This window comes from Sylvia atricapilla, chromosome 2 (assembly GCF_009819655.1).
Source record: "Sylvia atricapilla isolate bSylAtr1 chromosome 2, bSylAtr1.pri, whole genome shotgun sequence".
NCBI lineage: Eukaryota > Metazoa > Chordata > Aves > Passeriformes > Sylviidae > Sylvia > Sylvia atricapilla.
Genome location: NC_089141.1, coordinates 44,171,113 through 44,194,128, shown reverse-complemented (window position 1 = coordinate 44,194,128; position 23,016 = coordinate 44,171,113). Strand labels below are relative to the sequence as shown.

The 23,016-nt window shown below is 38.4% G+C and overlaps 1 protein-coding gene across 1 annotated transcript in view; it reads left to right on the top strand.

The window, feature by feature from the left end:
- Positions 1 to 14,490: 14,490 nt before the first annotated feature.
- The window catches only part of SACS (sacsin molecular chaperone), a 32,700-nt gene continuing 24,174 nt past the window's right edge, over positions 14,491 to 23,016 (top strand). Inside the window, exons 1-4 of the mRNA XM_066313071.1 lie at positions 14,491 to 14,638; positions 17,335 to 17,422; positions 20,373 to 20,458; positions 22,829 to 22,940. Of these exons, the coding sequence (XP_066169168.1) occupies positions 22,925 to 22,940 (16 nt within the window). The 5' untranslated portion in view covers positions 14,491 to 14,638; positions 17,335 to 17,422; positions 20,373 to 20,458; positions 22,829 to 22,924. The remainder of the gene's footprint in view (positions 14,639 to 17,334; positions 17,423 to 20,372; positions 20,459 to 22,828; positions 22,941 to 23,016) is intronic.

Genomic DNA, 23,016 nt, shown 5'->3' with positions numbered 1-23,016 from the left:
AATCAATCAATCATTCAATCAATCAGTCACATTTCTGTATATCTGATACAGGTTAGTGCTTTTTGGCAATCAATCTTTCCTGAACAACTGTAAACAAAAGGGGAAACTTCCATATAATAATAGACACTCATTTAGTGAAAGCAAAAAATCTATTTCTACACTTGAAAAAGCTTTGCTTTTCAGGACTTTTAAATTAGTGTGATAAGCAATTCTTTCCAATCTTCATTGCAATAATAATAGACACTGAACTGTCCTTAGAAGCAGAAAGTCTAATTACAAACACAACTCATCTAATCATCAGGCATCTTTCCCTCCTGGCCATCTGTGCTGCAAAGTGACCAAAGGGGAGTATGCTAAGCCAGAGAAAGTAGTGAGGCCACCTATCATACTGATAGCATTCAGGGAACAGTAGTGCCTAAATCAAACATCAATTCATTTTACTCATTAAAGATAAGTTTTTAAAGATCTGAATCTCTCTACTTTTCATTGACACATTGAAGTCAGATTGCTAACAATGTTTGGACATAGCTAAATTATTCACTTAAGGGTAAAAACAAAAAAAAATTTAGTTACAATATGTGAAAGGGTAACTTTCCATATATGTGTATTAGTTCTCATAATTATTTGGAGTTTTATTTACTTAGTAAGTAAGAAAATATCCTAAGTATTTTTTTTCTGCTTTAAACATTTGAATGTAAACAAAGAGTTATTTGTGTACATCTGAACCAAGTAAATGAAGTATTCTTCTTCAGTATAGTTCAGTATACTTAAGCCTGAACTGCCTGCTAGCTTCCAGTGCAGGAGGTAGTGCATAAGGAATTTGGATACCAAGATTAGATATTCAGAATTTAGGGCATAACTCACCTTATGATACATAACTATTCTAATTTCATCTTTGGAATAAATTCAGTTACTGTTTCAATTTAAGTGCTTATCTGCAAAGTGTACTTCAGGTGCACTCTAAGACTTCATGTATCTGCTATAATGGTTTTCTGTGTACAGCACAGTACAGTGCCCTTAGGTAACAAAGAAGGGAGTTTAGTTTTCCTGGTATTTCAGCCACTAGTACTGTTGCAAAACAATAATTAAAGGTAAGTTTTCCAGGTTAATCTTGGAGAAGTGTCTGAAGGAGATTTTTTTAGTTAAATCCAGACAAAATCTAATTAAAAAGAAAAGACAGACAGAGAGAGAGAGAGAGAGAAGAAACTTCTTTTCTTTTATTCTGTAAAAGTACTCAGTTCCCTTCCTTCCTGTGAAATTGTATTTTCAGAGCACTTGACCAGTGATTTTTCCTTCCAGCCCTGTGTCACTTATAGAGACTAAGTTCAACAAAAACTATGCAATTACTCTAAAATTTTAGTTTTATCTGTTTAAGGGCTCAGTTCCTATCTTTTCCTTCATCTGGTTTCTCAAAAGGGATTTGTGAGACTGACACCCTGCTGTTAGATAATTCATAAACTCTTGCATTGGCAAGTCTGCACAGAACAGTGTGTTGCTATGGTGGATAGTCCAGACTGGTTCAGACACTAGAAATTAGTGTCCAGCTCAGACTTAGTGTACCCTGCTTTAGAGCAAGAAGATCTTATCAATTAAGTTGTTTATCTCTAAAGGCATCATATTATGCAGTCAAGTCATAACTTATACCCTATTTTTTCCTCAGCTTAGTAGCCCATTGTTTACATCTTTGTGACTCTTTAGGCTTATGTGTTTTGGTTCATAGACAGTGTCAGTTTCCCATTACCTTGGAAAGCCCCTTAAATTATTCAGTACCAACACTACGCACAAATGGTTTTCCTTCTGCTTGTTCTTTTTTATGGCCATCATTGCTTTAAATTTCAGAAAAAAGGTCTTAAAATCTTCACACTTCTGGAGAACAGCCATGCAGTTTTAACTCTTTTTCTCAGTTTTGTGGGGTTTTTTAAGCCTTTTCCTCCAGCTGCTATGCATTGTTGAGAAATCACTTTGAGACATCGTCATTTGGTGTCTGAGTTTGCTTAATCAGAATTTGATGAAAGGATTCTTTATGAATAATCCAACCACATAGTCCCAGATGGTTACTGTGAGGTCATTTGAATACCATAGAATTAAACTTATTCATAACAATTGCAAGTTATTTTTAGAGTTTTCCTATTGTATGTAATCATACTTCTTGAGTCACCTTTTCCATAAGTGAAGTATGGCAGGTCTTGTGTTAAGCACATTTACATTTTAAGAATTGTGTTGCTTTTGTTCCTGTAAGAAAGAAACTGATGAAGTTGGTATGGGACCTATTTTTGGTTTCAGTTAATTTATTCTTTTATGTCTGAGACAAATTTCCTCAACTCTATGGCTTAAGATAATGGTCAGATGATGTATCCATGCAGCACTGAGCTGTGAAGAGATAATGGATTAATCTTGAGAACAATAGGGCTGTCAGCTCTGCTTCCTCCAGCGTTGGGTTGCTAGTGCTAGGCTGCTTCTGGTTTTGGAGCTAGTCGCTGCTCTGTTTACTCAGGCAACTCTGAAATCTTTTCCAGTATGTGTTATATATGCATCTGCACCAGAACTACTACTTGCCATTATGCCTTCACTGACTGCTGCTGGAGGTTGAATTCTTTCCTCTAATAATAAAGAAGTTTTCACAATGAATCAATTTCAGTGATGATCAGATGGCTGCCATGCTGTGAGGCAAAGAGCAAGTCTTCACTCATCTTGAGGGAACTACAGAACTTTGCTGTAGGTCATAGAATCACAGAATGGTCTGAGTTCCAAGAGATCTAGTTCCAACCCCCTGCCATGGCTAGGGACACTTTTCACTAGACCAAGTTGCTCAGAACCCCATCCAATGCAGCCTTGAAGACATCTAGAGATGGAGCACAGACATTTTCCCTGGGTAGCCTGTTCCAGTGCCTCACTATCCTCACAGTAAAGAAATTTCATCAGAAGGTCCTATCTAAAGCTACTCTTCTTCAGTTTGAATCCATTCCCTCTTTCCCTGTCTCTACAGACTCTTGTAAAAGTCCCTGTCCACCTTTCTTTTAGGCTTCCTTCAGGCCATGATTAGGTCACTGTGAAACCTTCCCTCTTGCAGGCTGAACAATCTCAATTCTCTCAGCTTTTGTAATTAAAGAAATTAATTACAGCTCTCAGTAGGAGAGGTTCTTCATGCCTCTAATCATCCTGGTGTTCCTCGTCTGGACTCACTCCAGCAGGTCCCTGCCCTCCCTGTGCTGGGAGCCCAGAGCTGATGCAGCACTGCAGGTGGGGTCCCAGCAGGGCAGAGCAGAGGGGCAGAATCCCCTCCCTGGCCCTGCTGCCCACACTGCTTTGGATGGAGCCCAGGAAACGTTTGGCTTTCTGGGATGTAGTGCACACTGACAGCTCATAGCCATCCTAAGAGAAACAACTGCTGCTCTTCCTGGTGCTGGTGTGGACTTGGAAAGGGTAGACACAAGTAATACTTGCTTCAAAAACTGACTGCAGCATTTGTCCTGATTTTCATCTGTTAAATATGCTTATCCTTGTATGTATGTTTGTGGTGTTTCATCAAAAAGCAACAATGACTACTGTGCAAATGCATCAAAATCATCACACTCTAGAAAAAGAATCACTTTGTACAGCTACAATGACTCCCTTCTCTGTATATCAACAAAGGTACAACATTTTTATTGATTATAATACAAATAAACATTCATGATAGAATTTGTGGCATTAATATTATCAAATATATAATTCTTAATAAAGTATTGGCATTTTTTAATGCTTTGAGTATATTTTTGATCTTAAAATTCTATGTGATAAAGCATGAAAGTTCCTGTAATCCATAACAGTATAAATCCAGAGTCATATATTTTGCTAATGGTACTGATTTCTACCTGCTGATGGTGTGGACTACTCATTTCAGTTGAAGTGGCTACACCAAAACTGTCTAGACAATTAACATAGTAAGGACATACCTACTTTATTTCCAGAATTTATAGCTTACTGTCACATTATTGTATTTCACTGTATCAGGTCTCCCTCAAATTTCTGCAGAACAGGTATCTCTGAGAAGCAACTCTTTACATTTGTGCGGTACCTGCAGTTGTGTGATGATCTCAAATATAATTTGATAGAAATGCATTTTGAACTCAGCTAGTATAAGTTATGTGTTGACATGAACAATTTTTTGCTTTCAGACTGTCTAAAACATAAATTAAGCATTAGCTACTGCTAAGAAGATATTTTTGTACTACTGCTAAGTACTAAAGTACTTTGTCCACAGATTTTCTACTCAAGACTTTGGATTGTGTTCAGTAGTTCTGATGGTTCTTGCATTTTCCCATGGTGCTGGATAGACTTAACAATTTTGATTTAGGTGTTATTGTTGCAGAAAGAAACTCAGTGAATACAATCTAGACTGATCTTATTATTAGTTAGGGTGGAGGAGGAGTGAACAGATAGATAATCAGACAACTTCTAATTGTTTTGAAAACAAAAATTTCTGTAGCAGTATCTATATCTATATATATCCACCTACCTGGTTTGAAGGCAAAATTAGATATTTGTGTAGCTATACCTCTGGTTCCTACCTATAACTAATCACAGGCGTCCACAAAGTTGATGATTGTCCTTGCACTTTGACTGCTAAATCTCCTCCACCAAAATTCAATTAAAGATACACATAAAATCCCCCAGCAAAGGTGTTTTATCCCAAAAAGTAATAAATTTCACAGCAGGAAATTGGCATAGGCATTGGTTGTAACTGTTTTTTGTTGCTTTTTTAATTCCCATTATGTTTTTTTTATAACATATTCCCATATTTTTTTATTCCCATTTATGATTGGAGAGATTTATGATTTGCTATAGCAATAAATTCAATTGGAGAAGATTCTCAGATGCTGCACCTCAGTGTCATATAAAAGTATAAGGTAACCTGTATGAGCAGCTTAAGCACTAGGGAAGTGTAAGGTCAGCAAGTTAAGTGTGCCAGGATAAATCTGCTTCTGGTATCTGACAGCCAAGTTGGCTCTGTTTCTCACCATGGGAGACAACATAGACATGACTGTGTTGAAATCTTTCTAGGACTGTAATGTGATCTGGTACCAAAGTGACAACACCTTTTGGTCATTTCTATGCTGGCAAGACTAAGCACCTTCGAGGACTATTGGAATTATTTGCTGGTGTAGAAATGTCACTTCACACTGTGCTATAACGTGCTTTCCTGCTAAGAAATCTATTTCTTTTATTAATAATTTTAGGCTGCTTTTAGGAAATTTCGACCTCTCAATTTTCTGAACAATTTGTCATTATCAAAAATCCTAGAAGATATTTTTGTTTTCCTAGCATGTGTCAGTACCAAGAAAAGTAACATATCAAGGGGGCAACATAATAAAGGATAATCTTTGAGAGACCAAATCTAGAAATAGAATGTAGTCTGAGAAAGTATGTCACTCACTAATTATGGAGAGTCTGTCTCCTAAAGTCATAATTAGCTTTCTATTACTTTCTCTTATAATATATTTTTTCCTTTATCATTCCTCAAGGCAATTGAAGCTGATCAAACAACTTGAAATACTGTTCATGTGTGATTTTTCTAATGACATTTTAGGTGAACTGGTATAAACTACCTTTGTCTTCCACCCCCTTTGTCTTCCACCCATGGGTGCACACACCATGCCTGGACTTCTCCAGCCTGGCTTTCTGCTGCAGCCAAAATGCCTTTCCTCAGTGCTCCCTTCCCAACTGCAACCCATTATGAAGCTGGGCTGCAATAGTTTTACTCTTTGTGAAATCATTCACATCTGGGAAAATGAAACTGGATTTGCCAGGCCCTTTGCTTCAGTCTTCATTACCTAAGTATCACTCAAGGGTGGATTTTTGTTTGATTATAACGTAGATATACATCTACATCAGCATCCACAGAAAGAAAAATTATATTGAAGCCACTTAACACATTATGTTAACTTAAATTTTTCATGATACTTGTCACAGTAAACATGCATTCAGAATTCCTACATTTCAACATTTTATTTAATGAGTAGGTGAAATCCTTAAGTATCAAAAAGCCCCCAGTATTCAAACCACAAATTCTACTTCCCTTTCTTTCATACCATTTGTATCTCAGTATCATGCTTACATCTAATTCATCTTCTGCAATTTAGCCACAGTTGTTTTCCTTTCTGGGTCAGGAAGGAATGTCTGTGCATGGCTGTTTGAAGAGGGCCATACGCAACTGCACATTATGAAAAGACTTACCAACACTGTCAGAGGCTCAGAGAAGAATTTACATTTGCACAGATACAGAACAATAACGGAACACCACTGTCAGTACTCCCAGCTCTCTTAAACATATTTTCCTTCGGTAATAACTTAATATTGAAATATGTTGTTTTCTGCAGCTTGACAACATATGCCTTGCCTCACTTGTACACAGTTCTGGTACAACAGAAATCCAGTGGAAACCGTTCCAAAGGTACATAGGGTAGATGTTGGCCTATATAGCTTGGGACTGGGGATTAGCTGGGAAGAGTTTGAATCCTCCTAGTGAAAAGTCATTGCAAGCTTGTTACTCTCTTCCCCTAGCTGCAAGCTATTTGAATGGAAGGGCAAAATCCTTCTCCATGAATGTTCTGCCCAGCCTGTTATTTTCCTTGATAGCATAATTTTATATCCAGACTGTAATATCTAGCATAGAGGAACAGCTAGAACAGTTGTCAATTGTACTGGTTTTGGCTGAGATAGAGTTAATTCTCTTCCTAGCAGAAGCACCTGGTAGGTGCTTCCTGGTAGAGCGCAATGACTCTGAGTTTAGAAAGACGATAATGTTGATAACTTATTGATGTTGAAATTGTTGCTCAGTAGTGCTTACTCTAAATCAAGGATTTTCAGTTTTCTGTACTTTGACACCAAGGAGGTGCACAAGAAACTGGGAGGGAACAGAGCCAGGACAGCTGAGCCCAAGGGGCTGAAGGGATGTTCCAGACCATAGAACATCAGGCTGATCATACAAACTGGGATGTATTAGCCATGAGAGGTGAATCTCTGCTCAGGGATGGGCTGGGCATTGGTCAGTGGGTGGTAAGCAATTGCTTTATGCATGACTTTTCTTTTTTGGGTTTAATTTCTGTCTCTCTTTTTGCTGTATTTCTTTGTATTACCATTATTTCATTCTTATTACTATTAGTGCTAATAATAATTTCAATTATAAAGCTGTTCTTATCTCAACCCACAGATTTTCCCTTTTTCCCTGGTTATGCTCCCCATCCCACCAGGATGGAGTGAGTGAGCAGCTGCTGGGTGCTCAGTTGCCATCTGGCATTAAACCATGATACCCATTCAGTCAGCATACTTACAGCCCTGTGTGCTTGTCACCGTGCTGATTGTGTGGTATTAAACTGGAGGAGAAGCAGGAAACCTCACTGCTCTGTGTCAGCTCTCCCTCTGCATGCCTACAAGCAATGCACAAGGCAGTTTATAATTAGTATCATGACTCACTCAATACTGGTAACTGCAACTAAAATGCCCTCAAAGGAAATGGCTTTTTCATACCCGTTGGTTCAGTGCTGTTTTGTGTTAATGGACCTCCCCTTTTCCCTTGTGTCTCTTCTTCCAGAACTCCTGGGCTGATATTAAGAAGTATCTTCTGGCAGGTGTGATGGAGAAGACATATTTTTAGACTTTGGGCCTCACTAATGCTCTTCCAGCTGTGCCTGCTTCCAGAAAAAAAAGGAAGACAAAGCAGAAACAGCAGCTTTCAGAATTCCACTCCTTTTCTGGGAGATAAATATAAATCAATGGCACAATGGAATTTGGACTCTATTAAGGAAACTGAACGAGACGTCCTTGCTTTCTGAGATCTCTCCTGTTACATCAGTTCTTGATTATAAGAGAATGAACTTCTGTGAACAATTAAGCAAGTGGCTTTAAAAGAAAACTGGAGAAGCAGCAGATGGTGATGTGCAGAGACATCTTGGATAGAAAAGGGATGGAGTGAATACTGAGTTGACTTTCATATGCTTGGGCTTTCTGGTGTCCACTGAAGAGATGATAAACAAAAAGGATTAAAAAATAACTTTCTAATTTATAAATCCGATATCTGCTTCATGCTCCTATCAAGAAGATATCAAAGCAACAATGGAGATCAAGGATGAGAACAGGTAAAAAAACCACCAACCAAACAAAAAAGAATCTCCTGAAAAAATTTACTGTTAGGCTGGCATGTTCTTAGTCAAACATCCATGGTCAGTAATTTAAAGAAGTGAGAAACTCGCCTAGTGTTTGTACAAAATTGCTATTTTTAAAGGTGAAAATAATTTCTTAAATTACAAAATATTATATAGGTGCCAGGTTCTGCTGCATTTACTTATGAATTGTCTCCATGAAATTAATGAGAACTGCTTGAAAGAAGTCCTGTGATTAAAGAGTTCATAGTCTAACTTTCAATTTACAGTTTCCATTCACTATAGCACTTTTTGTAAACAAGTGAAAGTTTCTTCCTGTGCTTGCCTAACTCTTAATTCAACATATTGTTTCACTGGGATGAATGTATATTCTTGCCAACAGCTAAAATGCAAAGCAAGTTCTTTGTGTGAACTGTGTCTAAACAAATTTTATGGGATAAGTGTTTACTTGTTGTAAGTTATAAAACATTAAATTGTAATTAGACGTGTTCTTATTTGCTGTCAGTGGGCCTGCAGGAAGAAGACAGTTTCCGCCCTCAGCCTTGCAATCTGCAGAATTCCCCTTGATGTGCAGTTCTTTAATGTACAGCCTCTGCTTTTCCTGTGTGTAAAGAAGGTGGGCTTTGCATTGTGTCAGACAGTGGTTGTTAGCAACAGCTGACTATGCTTTCAGGGCCTGTTCCACTGGCTCCCTGGGTAATTCTGTGAAAATTCATGGAAGTGATATATTTGCTTTGCCAGGTGACTGTGGGACAGAAAATCTGAGGGTTTGAATCTCTCTCTTTTTTTGTAGGTTAGTTAACTAGGCCCTTCTAATGCAAATCTTATACATCTGGGCATCTCTGAGGTTTTTTTCATTTCTCTGGGTTTACCCAGAAGAGGATGACCTGTGTGCTTTCTTCCCCTTTTCCTCCCTTCCTCTGACTAGGCCTTAAATGTGACTCATGTTTCTTCTTCTGTGTCACCTGTCCTTCTCTTTTCTGAAGGATAACTCATAGCTTGTATTTCTGTATGGAACTGTGTTATGAGTGAGATAAAACTGATTTGGAGGTGGAAAAGAGCTAGGATTATCTGGAAGGTTATTGCTGTTTATCAACCACTATCTGATGGAGAGACACTTGCAGAAATTCTTGAAGTTGTGTTTTTTCACAATTATCAAAACTATTTGTCTAGTATTTCCTTCTATTTCATATTCTAGTTTTCTCTGAATACAAAGGACTATGTTCACTGATGCCTACAAAATGTTATGAAACTTCGGAACATGATTAGTTGCATTATTCAGAAAAAATAGGGATCAGTAAACACTACTTGAACTTTTTAATGCATGTGTAGTCTGGGCCATTTTAGTCACAGAGCTGATTTTCCCCAGTGGAGAGACAGTACCTTCATTAACTCTGAAATTAAAATAGAAAAAACATCTTAAGGTAGGATGGAAAAACTCTAGCTTTGATAACCTGATGAATCTGTATCCTGAATGGAGGAAAAAACCTAGGCCTGGATTAATGGATGTGTTTAGGAGGCTACATTAGGCCCCAAAATCAATTTGCAAATTTAGGCTCTGCTCTTTTGATATTTCAAGGTTAAAGTGCATGTTCTAAATCTGGCACTTTTATTGGCACCAAAGGCCAAAAGAAAATACCACCAGTAATTTAACATATTGCTTATTAAAAAATGTATGCCAACAGCAGTTCTTGCAACACTGTAGTTCCTCCTATTGCAATCCCTAAAGAGCAGTTGAGGAGTTTATTTTTATCATTTCGTTTAATCTTTTGCATAATTTGAAATGTCAAACATTTTTTTACTGGTATTTTGTTATTTGTACCATCTGGAATCAAAAATTCTGTGATTCTCAGCAGTTCAAATTTGTGGAGTAATGGTTACTGCTCTATAGCTGAGTTGTCCCTTCAAGGACATCTAAAAGTAGTATTTCCTTAGAGGTGGATCAAAGAGAAAATTTTATTTCACCATTTGAGATTTTGAAATCTTGTAATTTATTTTTGCCTTCTTGCTTTGCTCTTTATATCCAAAGAATAAACTGAAACAACTTTTATGGGTCTTTTAAGTATTTCCCATTAGAATTTGCTTAGTGCCATCAAGGAACTCACTTGAACACTAAAGCAAATCACAGAGAGATCAAAATCATTATATGATAACAAATGTTTGCTACTGGTCTCTGTGCCCTTAAAGGTTTTGCTCACTTTTAGTAGTATTCAAAAGTATCCTGTTCTGTTGATATTTGTTTAGAAATGTGTCAGCTTGAGAAAGGAATAAGATAATACTTCAGTTCTTCAGTGTTTCACTAAGCTATGATCATGTAGATATTTTGCTTAGAATTGCTAATAATTGTTTTCAGATGAGGGATGCAGAGTAGAAGTATTTCTTTAAACTCGCTGCACCAATCTGAAGTAAATAGTTTCATCAAAATATGCAATGTGTAATAGATCTGAGGAAAAATGAGGTATTTGTTTGAATCAAATACTTCACGTGCCATAGGTTGGGGGCTTTTTTGGCCCTTAGATAGAACTCTAGCTAGAAAAAAATTAGCAGCACAGAGGCTTATATAAATAAATATACAAATATCTAAAAAAATTAGATATTCTCTGTTGGTGGAGGTATTCAACTGAAACAGAAATTGTACAGTAAAGGGGTAGCTTGCCAATGACTAGCACATGTGCCATCAACAAATGGTAGGTTTATTTTCGAACTTCTTGAGAAGACATTACTAAGCAAGTGTAAAGCAAGCTCCTGGCAGTGACTATAGAGCAATACAATCTGTAGTCTCTGACTGCTGGGAAATACATACAATACAATATTTAAAACATCTGTTGGCAACACTTAAGGAGTTGATTTAAGTTGAGTTAAGGAGGTCAGTGCCTGGTGTGTCATAGAAAGCTTTGCTGTAAGTTTGGTGTGCACTGTCTCAAACCCAGATGAAGTTGTTGAGTCACTGCTGCCTGCCTGCCAGCACTGCAGAATGTTACTTTCCCTGCTGGAAGGCTCTGTGCTGCAGCGGTTTTCCTCTGGCAGGAGTGACCTAGTCATGTCTGTTTCTTATCACACCATACACGCCTTTTGTAGACTCCATTCCAATCTTTCTAATCACACTGACAGGATGGAAGGGACTTGCATACATCTTTTTTCTGCTACTGCAGTCTTATTTTAAATAATTGTAAATAGGAGGGGATTCTGCAATGCAGAATTTTCTATCTTCAAGGAAATGCTATTGTGAAAATGGCTTTAATTTTATAAAAATAATTTAATGTTACAGAGACTGTTAAATTTTTAAAAAAATTTTTGTAGCATGTCCCTTCTTGTATGGGTTAGATTACTTCATCCTGAACTAAAAAAGAATTTATTTATAGCCACAGGAGAATTTTCCATATGTATTTTTAAATCTAAATGCTGTTTTGTTTGGAGAAGTGGTTATAAAATTTTTAGCATAGGAAATTCTCTATATAATATGAAAAAACTCCCAAATCAGACCCAACCCTTTTATATGCAAAAGTTGAGGATTTTATTTAAATTACCACGGGTAGTCAAAAAATTCCTAGCTGATAGGGTCAAATGATTTTTTAAAACGTTGTTATGTAAAATTATTTTTTAGTCGTTCAGCATAACAAATTTGTACATGATACCTTGGACTTTGCTAGGATTACTCAGCTTCCAAATTCTGTTTTCCAGTGGATAAGTGAGATTTTAAAATTTATTTGTTGTTGTTGTTGTTTGTTCCAAAAAATCTGCAAGCTAGAACACGTCCTTTTTTCTCCCCCCCACCCCAGTGTAATTTCTGTATCATCAATTTCTAGGATATTTTTATTTAGATATGAAGAAAAAGTAAGGAGATCAGATTTGTGAGAACAGGCATGGCTAATTTCCAATAGCTCAAAAGTGCAACTCCATTGTCCAGAGCCTTGAAGGATTCCATCTCTGTATTACCACTTCTTCCCAACTCTTCCCTTCTACTAAGAGGTCACATACTGGGCAGAATCTGTGGCACACAAAGTGTTTTTTCTTTTAATATTAATGTTAAATCATCACAGGACATAATTTGTAAGTATTGTCTTGTCACGTGATGTGGCATAGGTTGAGGAACTTCAGCCTGGCACTGATAGCAGGATGGCCCATGGCCCTGAAGGTGTCCCACCATTTGAGATGGCTGTTCTTTGAGACAGCTTTGTTCCTCTCCAGGCTCCCATTCAAACAATTGTGCATGCTTCCTAAGATACTAAATCACTCCTGTGATCCCAAGCAGAGAAGAATTAGATTTTTCCAGTGAGGCTTGGTGGTTCACTACTGGTCTGGAGAGTATTTTAGTAGCTAACATGGATGGAACTGCATTGGGTTTCAACTCCTCCCATCTTGCTCAGTCACCCTCATTTGTGTCCCTTTTGCAGGTATTAAGGCATGAAAAGAGAAACATTAAGAGATTAGAAAGCAGCCTTCTAATTCTTTTGGACATAGTAGGAAAAATTCTTTGGTGACAAACCTGGAATGGGATATAACAGAATGACAGCTGAAAGGACAAAACAATAAAAAAATGAACAAAGTCCTAAACCAAAGCAAAGAGAGACATCTTGTTTACGTTAAAATAGTTTTTGTATTACTTCTGGTGAAAGCATGATCAGACCCACAATATTTTCAACATTTTCTTATAATCCTGTAGAATTTCATATATAAATATTCCTGATGAATGAAATTGGTTGTTGCAGCACTGGTAATCTGGCTGTAGCACTGGTATCTATCTACTTAGATGCCATGTTGGATCCTGATCCACCTGATCTTCCTGCGGTTTTAGCCTTCTACCAGTTTTAGGGGCCTATTCTTTTTCTTAGCTTGATACACTTTCTGCAAAGATTCATTGTGTCTTTTCCTTCTTCTACAGAAACTGTTGCCTTTGCTGGTAAACAACAGTTTTAGCTCACTGTCACTGAGTAAAGTCTTCAATGTTTTTAGTATAGTCATGGATTGGAATTGAGGACCTGTTGGAATGTAGAGGAACTTATGACCGGAGGTCCGTAGTCCATATTTTTGCTCAAAGCAGGAGGATCAGTATTGGTCAGATCAGTCATGTACCTCTAGACAGATGGTCTCCTAGTGGCAGGATTTTCTCTGCTGTTTCATGAGAACCTCCCAAGCTACAGTTTGTTGCCATTGCCCCTTGTTAGTCTTGCACTACTAAGAAGAGCTCAAGTCCATGGCCTTGGAAACTCTCAGGTTTATGCAGGATGTTACCATACTGCACCCTATATGGTCTCCTTATCCTCAGACTGAACAACCCTCTCATATTCTCCTTAGGGTACATGCTTTTTCACCTGACCATGTCAATGACCCTCTGCCTGGGGAAAAAGCAAGCCCAAAACACCACTGTGTTCTGCTCACAGTACTCTAGACCCAGCCCCATCAGCACTGAGCAGAATCTCACTTTCCTTGATCTGTAAGGCCTGGTGTCCCACAGCTCCTTTGGCTGCTGTTCAGCCCATCATGATACACAGCCCATGGTCCCAGGCACAGAACTTTGTACACGATGCAGTAGCCTTTCTGCTGTCCCTCCCCCCAAAAGTTTCTCAAAACTCATTGGGATCACAGCTAGGCTAAGGCTCACCTTTCAGGAGCGAGAGCACTTTCCTTAAGTCTTGAATGGTGTAAGGACTTCACATACACCCTTTGAGATAGGGCAGGAACCTTTGACAGGCTCTCGGACAGATAGCGTGAAAGGTATGGTCCCGTCTGTGTTTTGCATTCTTGAGAAAGAATGAAGTTTATCAACTGTGGTGCCTGAATGCTGCGGGTTACGTTCCGAAGGAGGGATGTGTCTGCGGTACCATCTCTAGATCTCGCCCTCAGTCTGGGCTCACGCCCTACGTGCGAAGCTGCAGCCTCTGCCCCGCCCCAGGCACCCGAGCTGTCTCGCCCGAGGGCCCTGGGGCACCGGGCCACGGGGAGCCGAGGCTGAGGAGCCTCCCGGGGCCCCGCCGCACCTCCGCAGGCACGGCGGCCGCTCTCAGGGCGGCACTTCCAGCGCTCCCGCCTCCTCCTCCGCCTCCTCCGCGGCGCGGAGCTCCGGGCGGCCCCACCCCTTCCCCGCGCGGGGCTCGCCGCCGGCGGGCCGAGGAGCGGTCCTTTGTGTGCGGCGGGATGTGAGTGCGGCCCGGGCCGGGATGGGATGGGATGGGATGGGATGGGCCGGGCCGGGAGGCTGTGGGTTCCGCTCCGCCGCTTCCCCTCGGAGAGCGGGCCCGGCGCCCATCGCTGCGCCCGTCTCGGGCCTCCGCCGTGCCGAGCGGGAAGCGGGCGGGCGGCGGCGCCTCGAGCCTCTTCTCATCTGGTGTCTGTCGTGTTGCCGCAGGCTGGCCCGGGTGACCGTCCTCCATGACTGCCTGGGCTGCAGGACCTTCGAGCTGCCGCCGTCGGCGGCCGTGCGGGACGTGAAGAGGCGGATCGAGGCGGAGGCCGGGCTGCCCCCCGCCCAGCAGCGCCTGTGGCACCGCGGCAGGGAGGTGAGGCCGCGGGAGGCGCCCGCCGGGGCTTGTGCCCGGCGGGGCGGCGCGGGGTGTGCGTGTCCTTGGCTGCTCTCCCGTGGGGAGCACGGAGCTCGCTCGGACCACCCTTGTACCGCTTTTGATGGGGACAGCTTTTATCATCCGAGGGCGCTTTGTTTGTTTGGTTTTGTTTGTTTGTTTTTCTTTCTTTCTTTCCCTGATGTTCTCCGTGTGCTTTTATACTAATTTCTTCGGGGAATTCCTGCGGAGAGCAGAAATTCACCTGAGAGTGCTGATGTGTTTGTTCTGCCCTCCCTGCCACTCTGGCCAGTTTCAAGAGCAGAGTTGACATCACAGGGAGATGAAACTGACAAGTTAAAAATTGAGGTCTGGGCACAGGAGAGAGTCGAATGAATGAATGAATGACCTTGTTCAGTACAATATTTCAGTGCTGCTTCCTGTGCTTCTAACTGCTCTCTTGGGAAATGGGAACCTGGAGACTCGGTGGGATGGGATGAGTAGAGGCAAGAAGGGGAGAGAGAGGAGGTTGGAAGTTAGTGTTAAATAGGGCAAGGGGATTTGCAAAAGTGTAGAGAAGAGAAGGCTCTAGGGAAACCTTATTGTGGCCTTTCTGTGTATAATGGGGGCTGATAAGAAAGATGGAAAGATACTTTCTGCCAAGGCCTGAAGTGATAGGACAAGGGGCAATGGCTTAAGACCAAAAGAGGATAAGTTTAGATTGAGGACAAGGAAGAAATTACATAGGATGAGAGTGGTAAGACACTGAAACAAGTTACTCCGAGAAGTTGCGGATTCTCCATGACTGGCAATGTTGATTGTCCGTTTGGATGGAGCTTTTAGAGACCTGATCTAGTTCCTGTTCATGGCAATGGTAGAGGACAGGAGTTGAACTACATGGTCTTCAAATGTCTCATTCCAACCCAAACCATTCCGTGATACAAGGAAAGATACACGTGTTGGTTGTATTGCTCAGGCAGCTTTTAGGAACATGGGCAACACAAGTAGTCTTTGAGGGCTCAGGTTTGAAACAAACTGCCTGTGTAGTTCATCTTTTGTTTTCTTGCCTGGTTTTGTGTGTCCTTGATTTTGCTCTCGCCAGGCCTTCCTGTTTTGGAGGACAAACTCTGTATCGCTTTCTAAAATTCTAAAATTTGCCTGGAAGCAAAGATCTTACTGGCACAGGAAACTTATCTTTTGCAGGGAACAGTCAGTAAGCAGACTGTAATTGCTATTACGGTTTTTTTTTTTTTTTTTGTTTGTTTTTTTTTTTTAATAAGACACTAGAATATATGGGAATATTTATTCTATACTATAGCAAATTTGAAAATCCTTTATAAACTTTTGAACTCCTGTGTATTTAACGATATTTTAGTTTTCTGAGCAGTAGAATATTCATCAGTAAATAATTTGTTACATGCAATCTACAGCTGTTAAGTAAAATCCAGTATCTTTTTCTCTCCTAGTTCCTTATCCTATTGATTTGGATCTGTTCAATGTCCATGTTTCTAGTGGTGTCTTGGTATGAAAATCGTATCTTAGAATATTCAGTTTCCCTATCCCTTTAATGCTTGGTGATGAGTTCCAGCATTCTGTGGATTGCTTTATATTTTAGTGATTTCAGAATAGTTATACCAAATTTGATGTCTTGAGAAAGTTCAACTTAAGTGCAGTATTTCTGCAGTTTTACAATAAACTCGCAGTTGTTTTAGTCGCTATTTAAAACTGGTCTAAGTAAAAAAGAATGTACATTTTTTTCTTATTAATGTTGTTAAATAATGATTACATACTCTGGATTAGGACTGTCTTTTATTAAATGTAGTTAAATTCTAGGCATCTATGCCTATGTCAACACCTACTGCTTTCTAGTGATTTTTTTTTACCTGTCAAATTGAGGAAGTAGTCCCAAAACCTACTATAAACTGTGACTAATATGATAATATAATTTCACATAATAATATTTTAATATAGTTTTTAATTGGTACAGTGACTTTCTAATTCTGCATTTGTTGTTGTGTGCATGATAACATATGTTGTATATGAGTCTTCTAGCAGCACTTTGTGTGTGAATGAGACACACATCATGTGAAACTAGAACTGCAACAAAGCCTTTATGTGCTATGATTACTTACTAGTTTTCTCAATGGATACTGAGGAATGTGTTGCTCAGTTTGCCTCAGTTTGTCTATGATGTTCCTGGCGAGGCACTGGAGGTTGGATTAGGTGATTTTCAGTGGTCCCATCAACCTTGATCATGCTGTGATGGGTCTGCATGTAGAGGTAATGGCGGATGAGGCTGTTAAATTCTCCAGGGGTGTTTCTCTGACACACTTTTGTCTGTACAGTGTCTTGCCAGCTGCTTTGAGCTGATACTGCTTGGTTTAAGCAGTATGAAATTGCTTAGTATGATACTGCTTAGTTTAAGCACTATGAAATTGCATACCCAGATGTGCTTTTGGAGTGTACAAACTATGTACTTCCTGTATACATTAATTTTTTTTTGTGAGCATGCACCTTAGAACAATAACTGCTTTAGTTTTATGCTTCCAGAACTTCCCTGAATACAAAACTTTTTCAGTTGTAGAAACAAGAGGCAATGGCTTGCTCTTAGTATGATTCTATAGACATTTTTTCCACCTGATTTGTTTTGGTCCTGTTTTTATCAAACCGATACTTCTGCCTTATTTTTCCTTCAGTTGTCTGATGCTGTCAAGATAGTGGATCTTCAGAAGTCTCAAAATCAAGTTTTCCTAGAGCTTCAGTCAAAAGGGTTGAAAGGAGGAGGTATGGAAAATATTTGTCTCTGTTTATAAACTGGAAGGTCAAAGCATTTTCTGATGCAATATGGAGTTAATTGAAATTTTTATCTTCTTTAAATGGGAAGCAATTATATTTTCATGTAAGTCCTAGGTTTGTAACTTGTTCTTTTCATTCAGCTCTAGAAAAATTAAACTTCTCTTTTTAAATGCCTTGGTGTTTATTTTTTTCCTGTAATATGATGTGTAGAATTTAGGTTATTGCTGTCTTTTGGAATCAATAAGACTTGCCTTTCAGTAGAGTTGTAGCTGCCTTGTCTCATGTAAAATAAAAATTTTAAAAATTAAAAAAAATTCAGATACTGAAAGGATATATTTTCAGTAATCACCATGTAAAAAATTATAACACTGGTGAAAATTTATGGATTTCTTCTGCTGTTTTTAGGGTATTTTCTTTGATAGTTTGGTTTTCTTTTGATTCTGTCTGTTATTTACATTTTAATTAAAAAAACCCTGAAGGTGTATCTTTTCATATGGCATCTTGATAACTGAATATCTTCAGAAATGCTCTAATTAAAATCTGTCATGATTATTTTATTTGGCTGCTAGCATTAATATTCTTTTCACAATAACTTTATTGTAAGGTAATGAAATAAATGCTAATCTGATGACATGATGAAGAAGGAAACTCTTCTTTTCATGTAGATATTTTATTTGGTCTCACAAAATATTCTATTTCTTAGCCTATTCAAGGCATAAATTACTGGATTATGGGTTTTTAGTGACAGAGGGAAGTTTGTATATTAACCAGATGTTCATGTTTGCATTGTCTAGAACCTGAAGTGATTAGAAAACACCTATAAAAATGGACCTCATGGTTCTATGACATGAAACATTTTCCTTTCTGTCATTCTTGATTGCTTGCTCTGATGTTTTGCTGTGTGTAGGCTGTGGTAAACTAAATAAAAAGAGTCTTATTTTCTGCCATGCAAGTATATAGAGAATAAAGTGTAGTCACCCTAAGAAATCTTTCATGGGAAAGAAAAACTGCTGCTGTATTTTCGATCCTAGGTTTGGAGATTTTCTTAGGGATGTCATTGTATGTGATATCTATGTCTAGATAAAGTACTTAACCTTTCCTGGCCCACGGTTCTGATGTAAGTCAATCTAAAATATCTGAAGGCTTCAGTATGAGCCTTTTGTGTTCATTCTGGAGTCTTCCAGTTCAAAGATTTTTTTTTTTTTTTTTACAGCAGGTGAATCAAGAAATGCCCTGAATTTGTAATTTGAAAGTGCATGGTCAGTAGCACCAAGCACATGGGTTGTTGAAGTACTCTGAAGATTATCCATGTCTCCTTTGTATTCATTCATTGCTGGTCTCTATCAAATAATGCATGATCTTTTTGTATGATCACAGAATAATTCACGTTGGAAAGGACATCTGGAGGTTTTTACTCCAGCCTGCTGCTCAGAGTGTGGACAGGTCTGAGTTCAGACTGGGTCACTTGAGGGTTGATCTGGTTGAGCTTGGAAAGAGGATTCAGACTGCACAGACTTTCTGGGCTCCTAAGTGCTTGCCTGCCCTTATGGTAGAGGAAGTTTCTTCTTGAAATTTGTAGTGCTAGTTTTGTGTTAAATATGACCAGCTCTAATACTCAAGAAAAATCAGTTTATCCTTTTATAGGATGCAATAAATAATGACATAGAGCTCTGCTCTTAAAGAGAGCAAAGTCCATCTTCATTTCTATCACTTAAAAGTTGTCTGTTTTTGTGGTGGTCCCCATGGTGAATTAAATGTGTTGTTTAAACACTTCCATCTGCCTTTCCAACTTAGAGAGGGTCAGTTTCTTGATTTTAGATAATTTCTCTTGATCGCTTCACCTTATTTTGGAGGTATGCATAGTGTATGTTGACTTTCATATACTTCTGTATACTGCAAAAATAACAAGTTATGAAATACCTCACACATGCAGCTGTCAGTTGCAATTGCTTGCTTATTTTTTTCATTGATGCTATTAAATTACCTCAAATAAAGTGACACAAGAAACTTTTAAAGAAAAAATATTTGCTATTTTTACTTGATGCTTTCTCAGCAAGTAGAACTCTTATTTGTCCACTTTTTTCCACTTTGCTTTTTTATCCTGGTGTTTTATTCCAGAATATACATAGATATGCATGTTTGAGTCTGTGTGCTTCATAAACACATGTATACGCAGAGGAGGGGGAGAGAATAGTTACGTGTTAATAATTTTAAAAGGAAACTTTAAATGGGACATCATTAGGGTCTGTTTTCCTTGTGAGGATTGCATCATGGCTATTTGTTTGAAGCACATGTTTTAGAGGTTTGGTTTAGGGATCTGTCCGTTAGTCTCAGACTGGAGTTTGAAATGAAGAGTATTGAACCTTTCATTTGTGATATTTTTTCTCTTGGAGCAGATGCTCATAATGCTGGGACTCTTTTCCCTGTGGCATTAGGCCCTGACAATACCAGGCAGGCACCACATCCATGACCAGGGTATGTCAGAACAGGAAGTGTAGACCTTCTGTGCCTGTGTGTCTGGCTGTCAGTAGGGATCATCACTGGCTGGAAAAGAGTTAGAGCCACTGCTGCCCTGGAATACTGTCCTGCCTCTTAAAAAGTAGTTGTCCTTTAGAAGTTGCTACTTTTGAACATCAAGTAGTTGGAATTGTGGTATAACTATTGCAAAGATTTAGCCTCCAAATTTATTTCATCTGGATATGAAATAGCTCGTTGACTTCAATATCAAGACTGCTATTTCATCTTTTTAAATTAAAAGATTCATAATGTAGAATTTTCACAGTTGATTCTGGAAAGACAAGATTTTACAATAATAGGTCTTGAATTAATTTAAAGAAATTATTGTTTCCAGTAATTGTTTAGTATTTTTTAAATTCTAAAATTAAGTGCGTAGTAGCATAATGCACAGGTTTTTTTAAATTCATTTGTTCGTTTTTAGGTCGTTTTGGACAAACAACTCCACCACTTGTTGATTTTCTAAAGGATATATTAAGAAGATACCCAGAGGGAGGACAGATTCTTAAGGTAGACAATAATTAGCATTTTTAACAGTCATTTAACATGCATGACATAATGCCAAAATTTAACACTTCCCAGCAAATGTGGTTGTTTTATCTTATATTCATTGTACTACAGAAGATACATGTTTCCATTTCTGTGGACAAGGCAAAGCGACTTGTGTGCTTGGTGTAGTTTTTTGTTTGTTTCTTTTTCTTTAAACATTTCTGGGTTTGCTCAATAGAAGATGAATTGTGTGATTTATCATAGCTTCCTTTGCTATTGTCTGAAATTGTCAGTTTGATTTTATTTTTAAAAGGGTACCTGGAGTGATTAGCTGGATGTTAAACTTCTCATCCAGCATGCTTCATCAAATGGGTGGTAGGAACCTAATTTTCTTATTGTGTGGCAATACTAGGTTCCAACTAGTGGGATTTGATACAGATATATCTTATCTATCTATATATGCATACATACAAAACACACAAATACAAATGTTGACAGATGATGACAGTTTCTTGTGTCTGTTGTCTTGTTTGCAACCATGGAACCAGAAGCTGATTATGCTTAGTGGGAATGCCCAAGATAAGCATATCTTCAACTGTTTTGGCAAATTGCCTGCTGGGTATGTTCTGAGCAGTGTCTGTTTGTAGGAGGGGTGCTTACATTTTTATTATTTCTCAGTACTAGTTGCATCTGTAAAATGCATTTAAATTAAGAAGGGCTCAGGCCTCCTCAACATTTTAAACCCAAACTTTCATTCCAACATGAAGATATCAGGTAATATCCTTAGAAATTAGATAGGTAAATTTAAAAGTGGAAATGATGCTATTTTCATAGTTTGCAGTTTAGTTACCAGATTGTAAGAGAGCTTACTACCAGAAATTTTGCTGATATCTTAAAATATATTTCAGTGTTTTGATTCTTCAGATACAGTGCTGTTACAGCTGAATGTAGCAGTCACCCTGTGTGCCACAGCATGAATGCAAGTCTGACTTCATGGTGATTGCCACACTTAGTATTTAATATTTCTGGAACTTTGGGCTATCTTACTGTGTCTTCATGAAGAACTGTCATGATTGTTCTTTTAGAAGAAGAACTGCATATAAATATCATGTAAAAGTTCTTTAAACATTATTATTTATGCTTAACTGTAGGTATATTTCTTGCTATCTCATAATACTTCAAAACTTTGTAGAAGTGACAATATAATATGCATTCTAGACTGAACATAATGTCAAAAACTGCAAAATAAAAGGGTTATAATTTTGGAACCAGATATTCGATAAGTGTGCTTATTTTAGTCTCAACAGTATACTTGAATGCAACCTAATCTGAAATACTTGCTGCTAGCTAATGCACTTTTTAAGTACAAGTTCATGTTGCTGTCAAGTCTTTTATGTATGACTGAATGAAATTGAAGTGTATGAATACACTGAATGTGATATGTCTGTGTTACTTTTCAATTCAGCTGAAATACTTGCTTATGCCAAGCTTGCACACACCCAGATAAACATACACACGTGTTTATGTGTCTGAAGCCCTGATGCACTGTGATGATTCAGTGGAAATAGACCATTGTATGAGGCTGTAATCCTGTAGGTAATTATAATCATGATTAAGTGCCTGCTGTTGATGAGAACAGGACTGGATAGGCATATTTTATTAATGGTCGTGTTTACAGAACTAGTTTACTGACATTTCAATTTTCTGTAGCTCTCACCACTTCTACTACTATTTAACAAATACTCAGTATAAGCCTTTTTCCACTCTATGGGTTTCATTCAACAGGGTTAGTGCTCTGTTGGTTCATGACTTAGGGAACTACTGCTCAGAACTGTTTTGCAGCCCTTTGCTGGAGGGGTGCTAGAAGCATGAGCACCAGGCCCTGGGAATGGTTGCTTCATACTGTGAAATGTTAACTTGAACCTAATTACGTTGATGTAAAGAAGAGTGCTGTGCATTACTCTTTTGTGAGTGGTTGCCTCACTGTTGTACAACTGTTTGTAACAACTTGCCTAATACACTTTTCGATAAATTTAAAATTCTTTTTTTTCTCTTCTCACATTTGCCTTGTTTTGAGACTTTTACAGCTCTGATTCAGGATAATATAGCAGTAACAGTTTAGTAGCTTATTTTTCAAGTTTATGACTACTTTTGTATGGTATTTGAATATCAAATTCAAATTATATTTATAGTATTTGTCTGAATATTTGTTTTATAAGGATACCTATTCTCATGCAGGTAAAGTGGATAAAACCATTTTGGTTGAAATGTATGAAAACAATTACCCTTGAGACAATTGCTTGTTATTTTCTACTGTTTAAGTTCAAAAGCCATTGCTAGAATATGTATTACTGCATTATACTTTGTTTTGATTTATTTTGCCTGCCTCAGGAACTGATACAGAATGCAGAAGATGCTGGTGCCACGGAGGTTAGGTTTCTGTATGATGAAACTCAGTATGGAACAGAAACATTATGGTCAAAGGACATGGCACAATATCAGGGTAAGTATAAGTCTGATTAAATTTGGCTGGTATTCTTCAACATGCATGTTGTTTGGGGTTAGCTGTCCCAGCTATG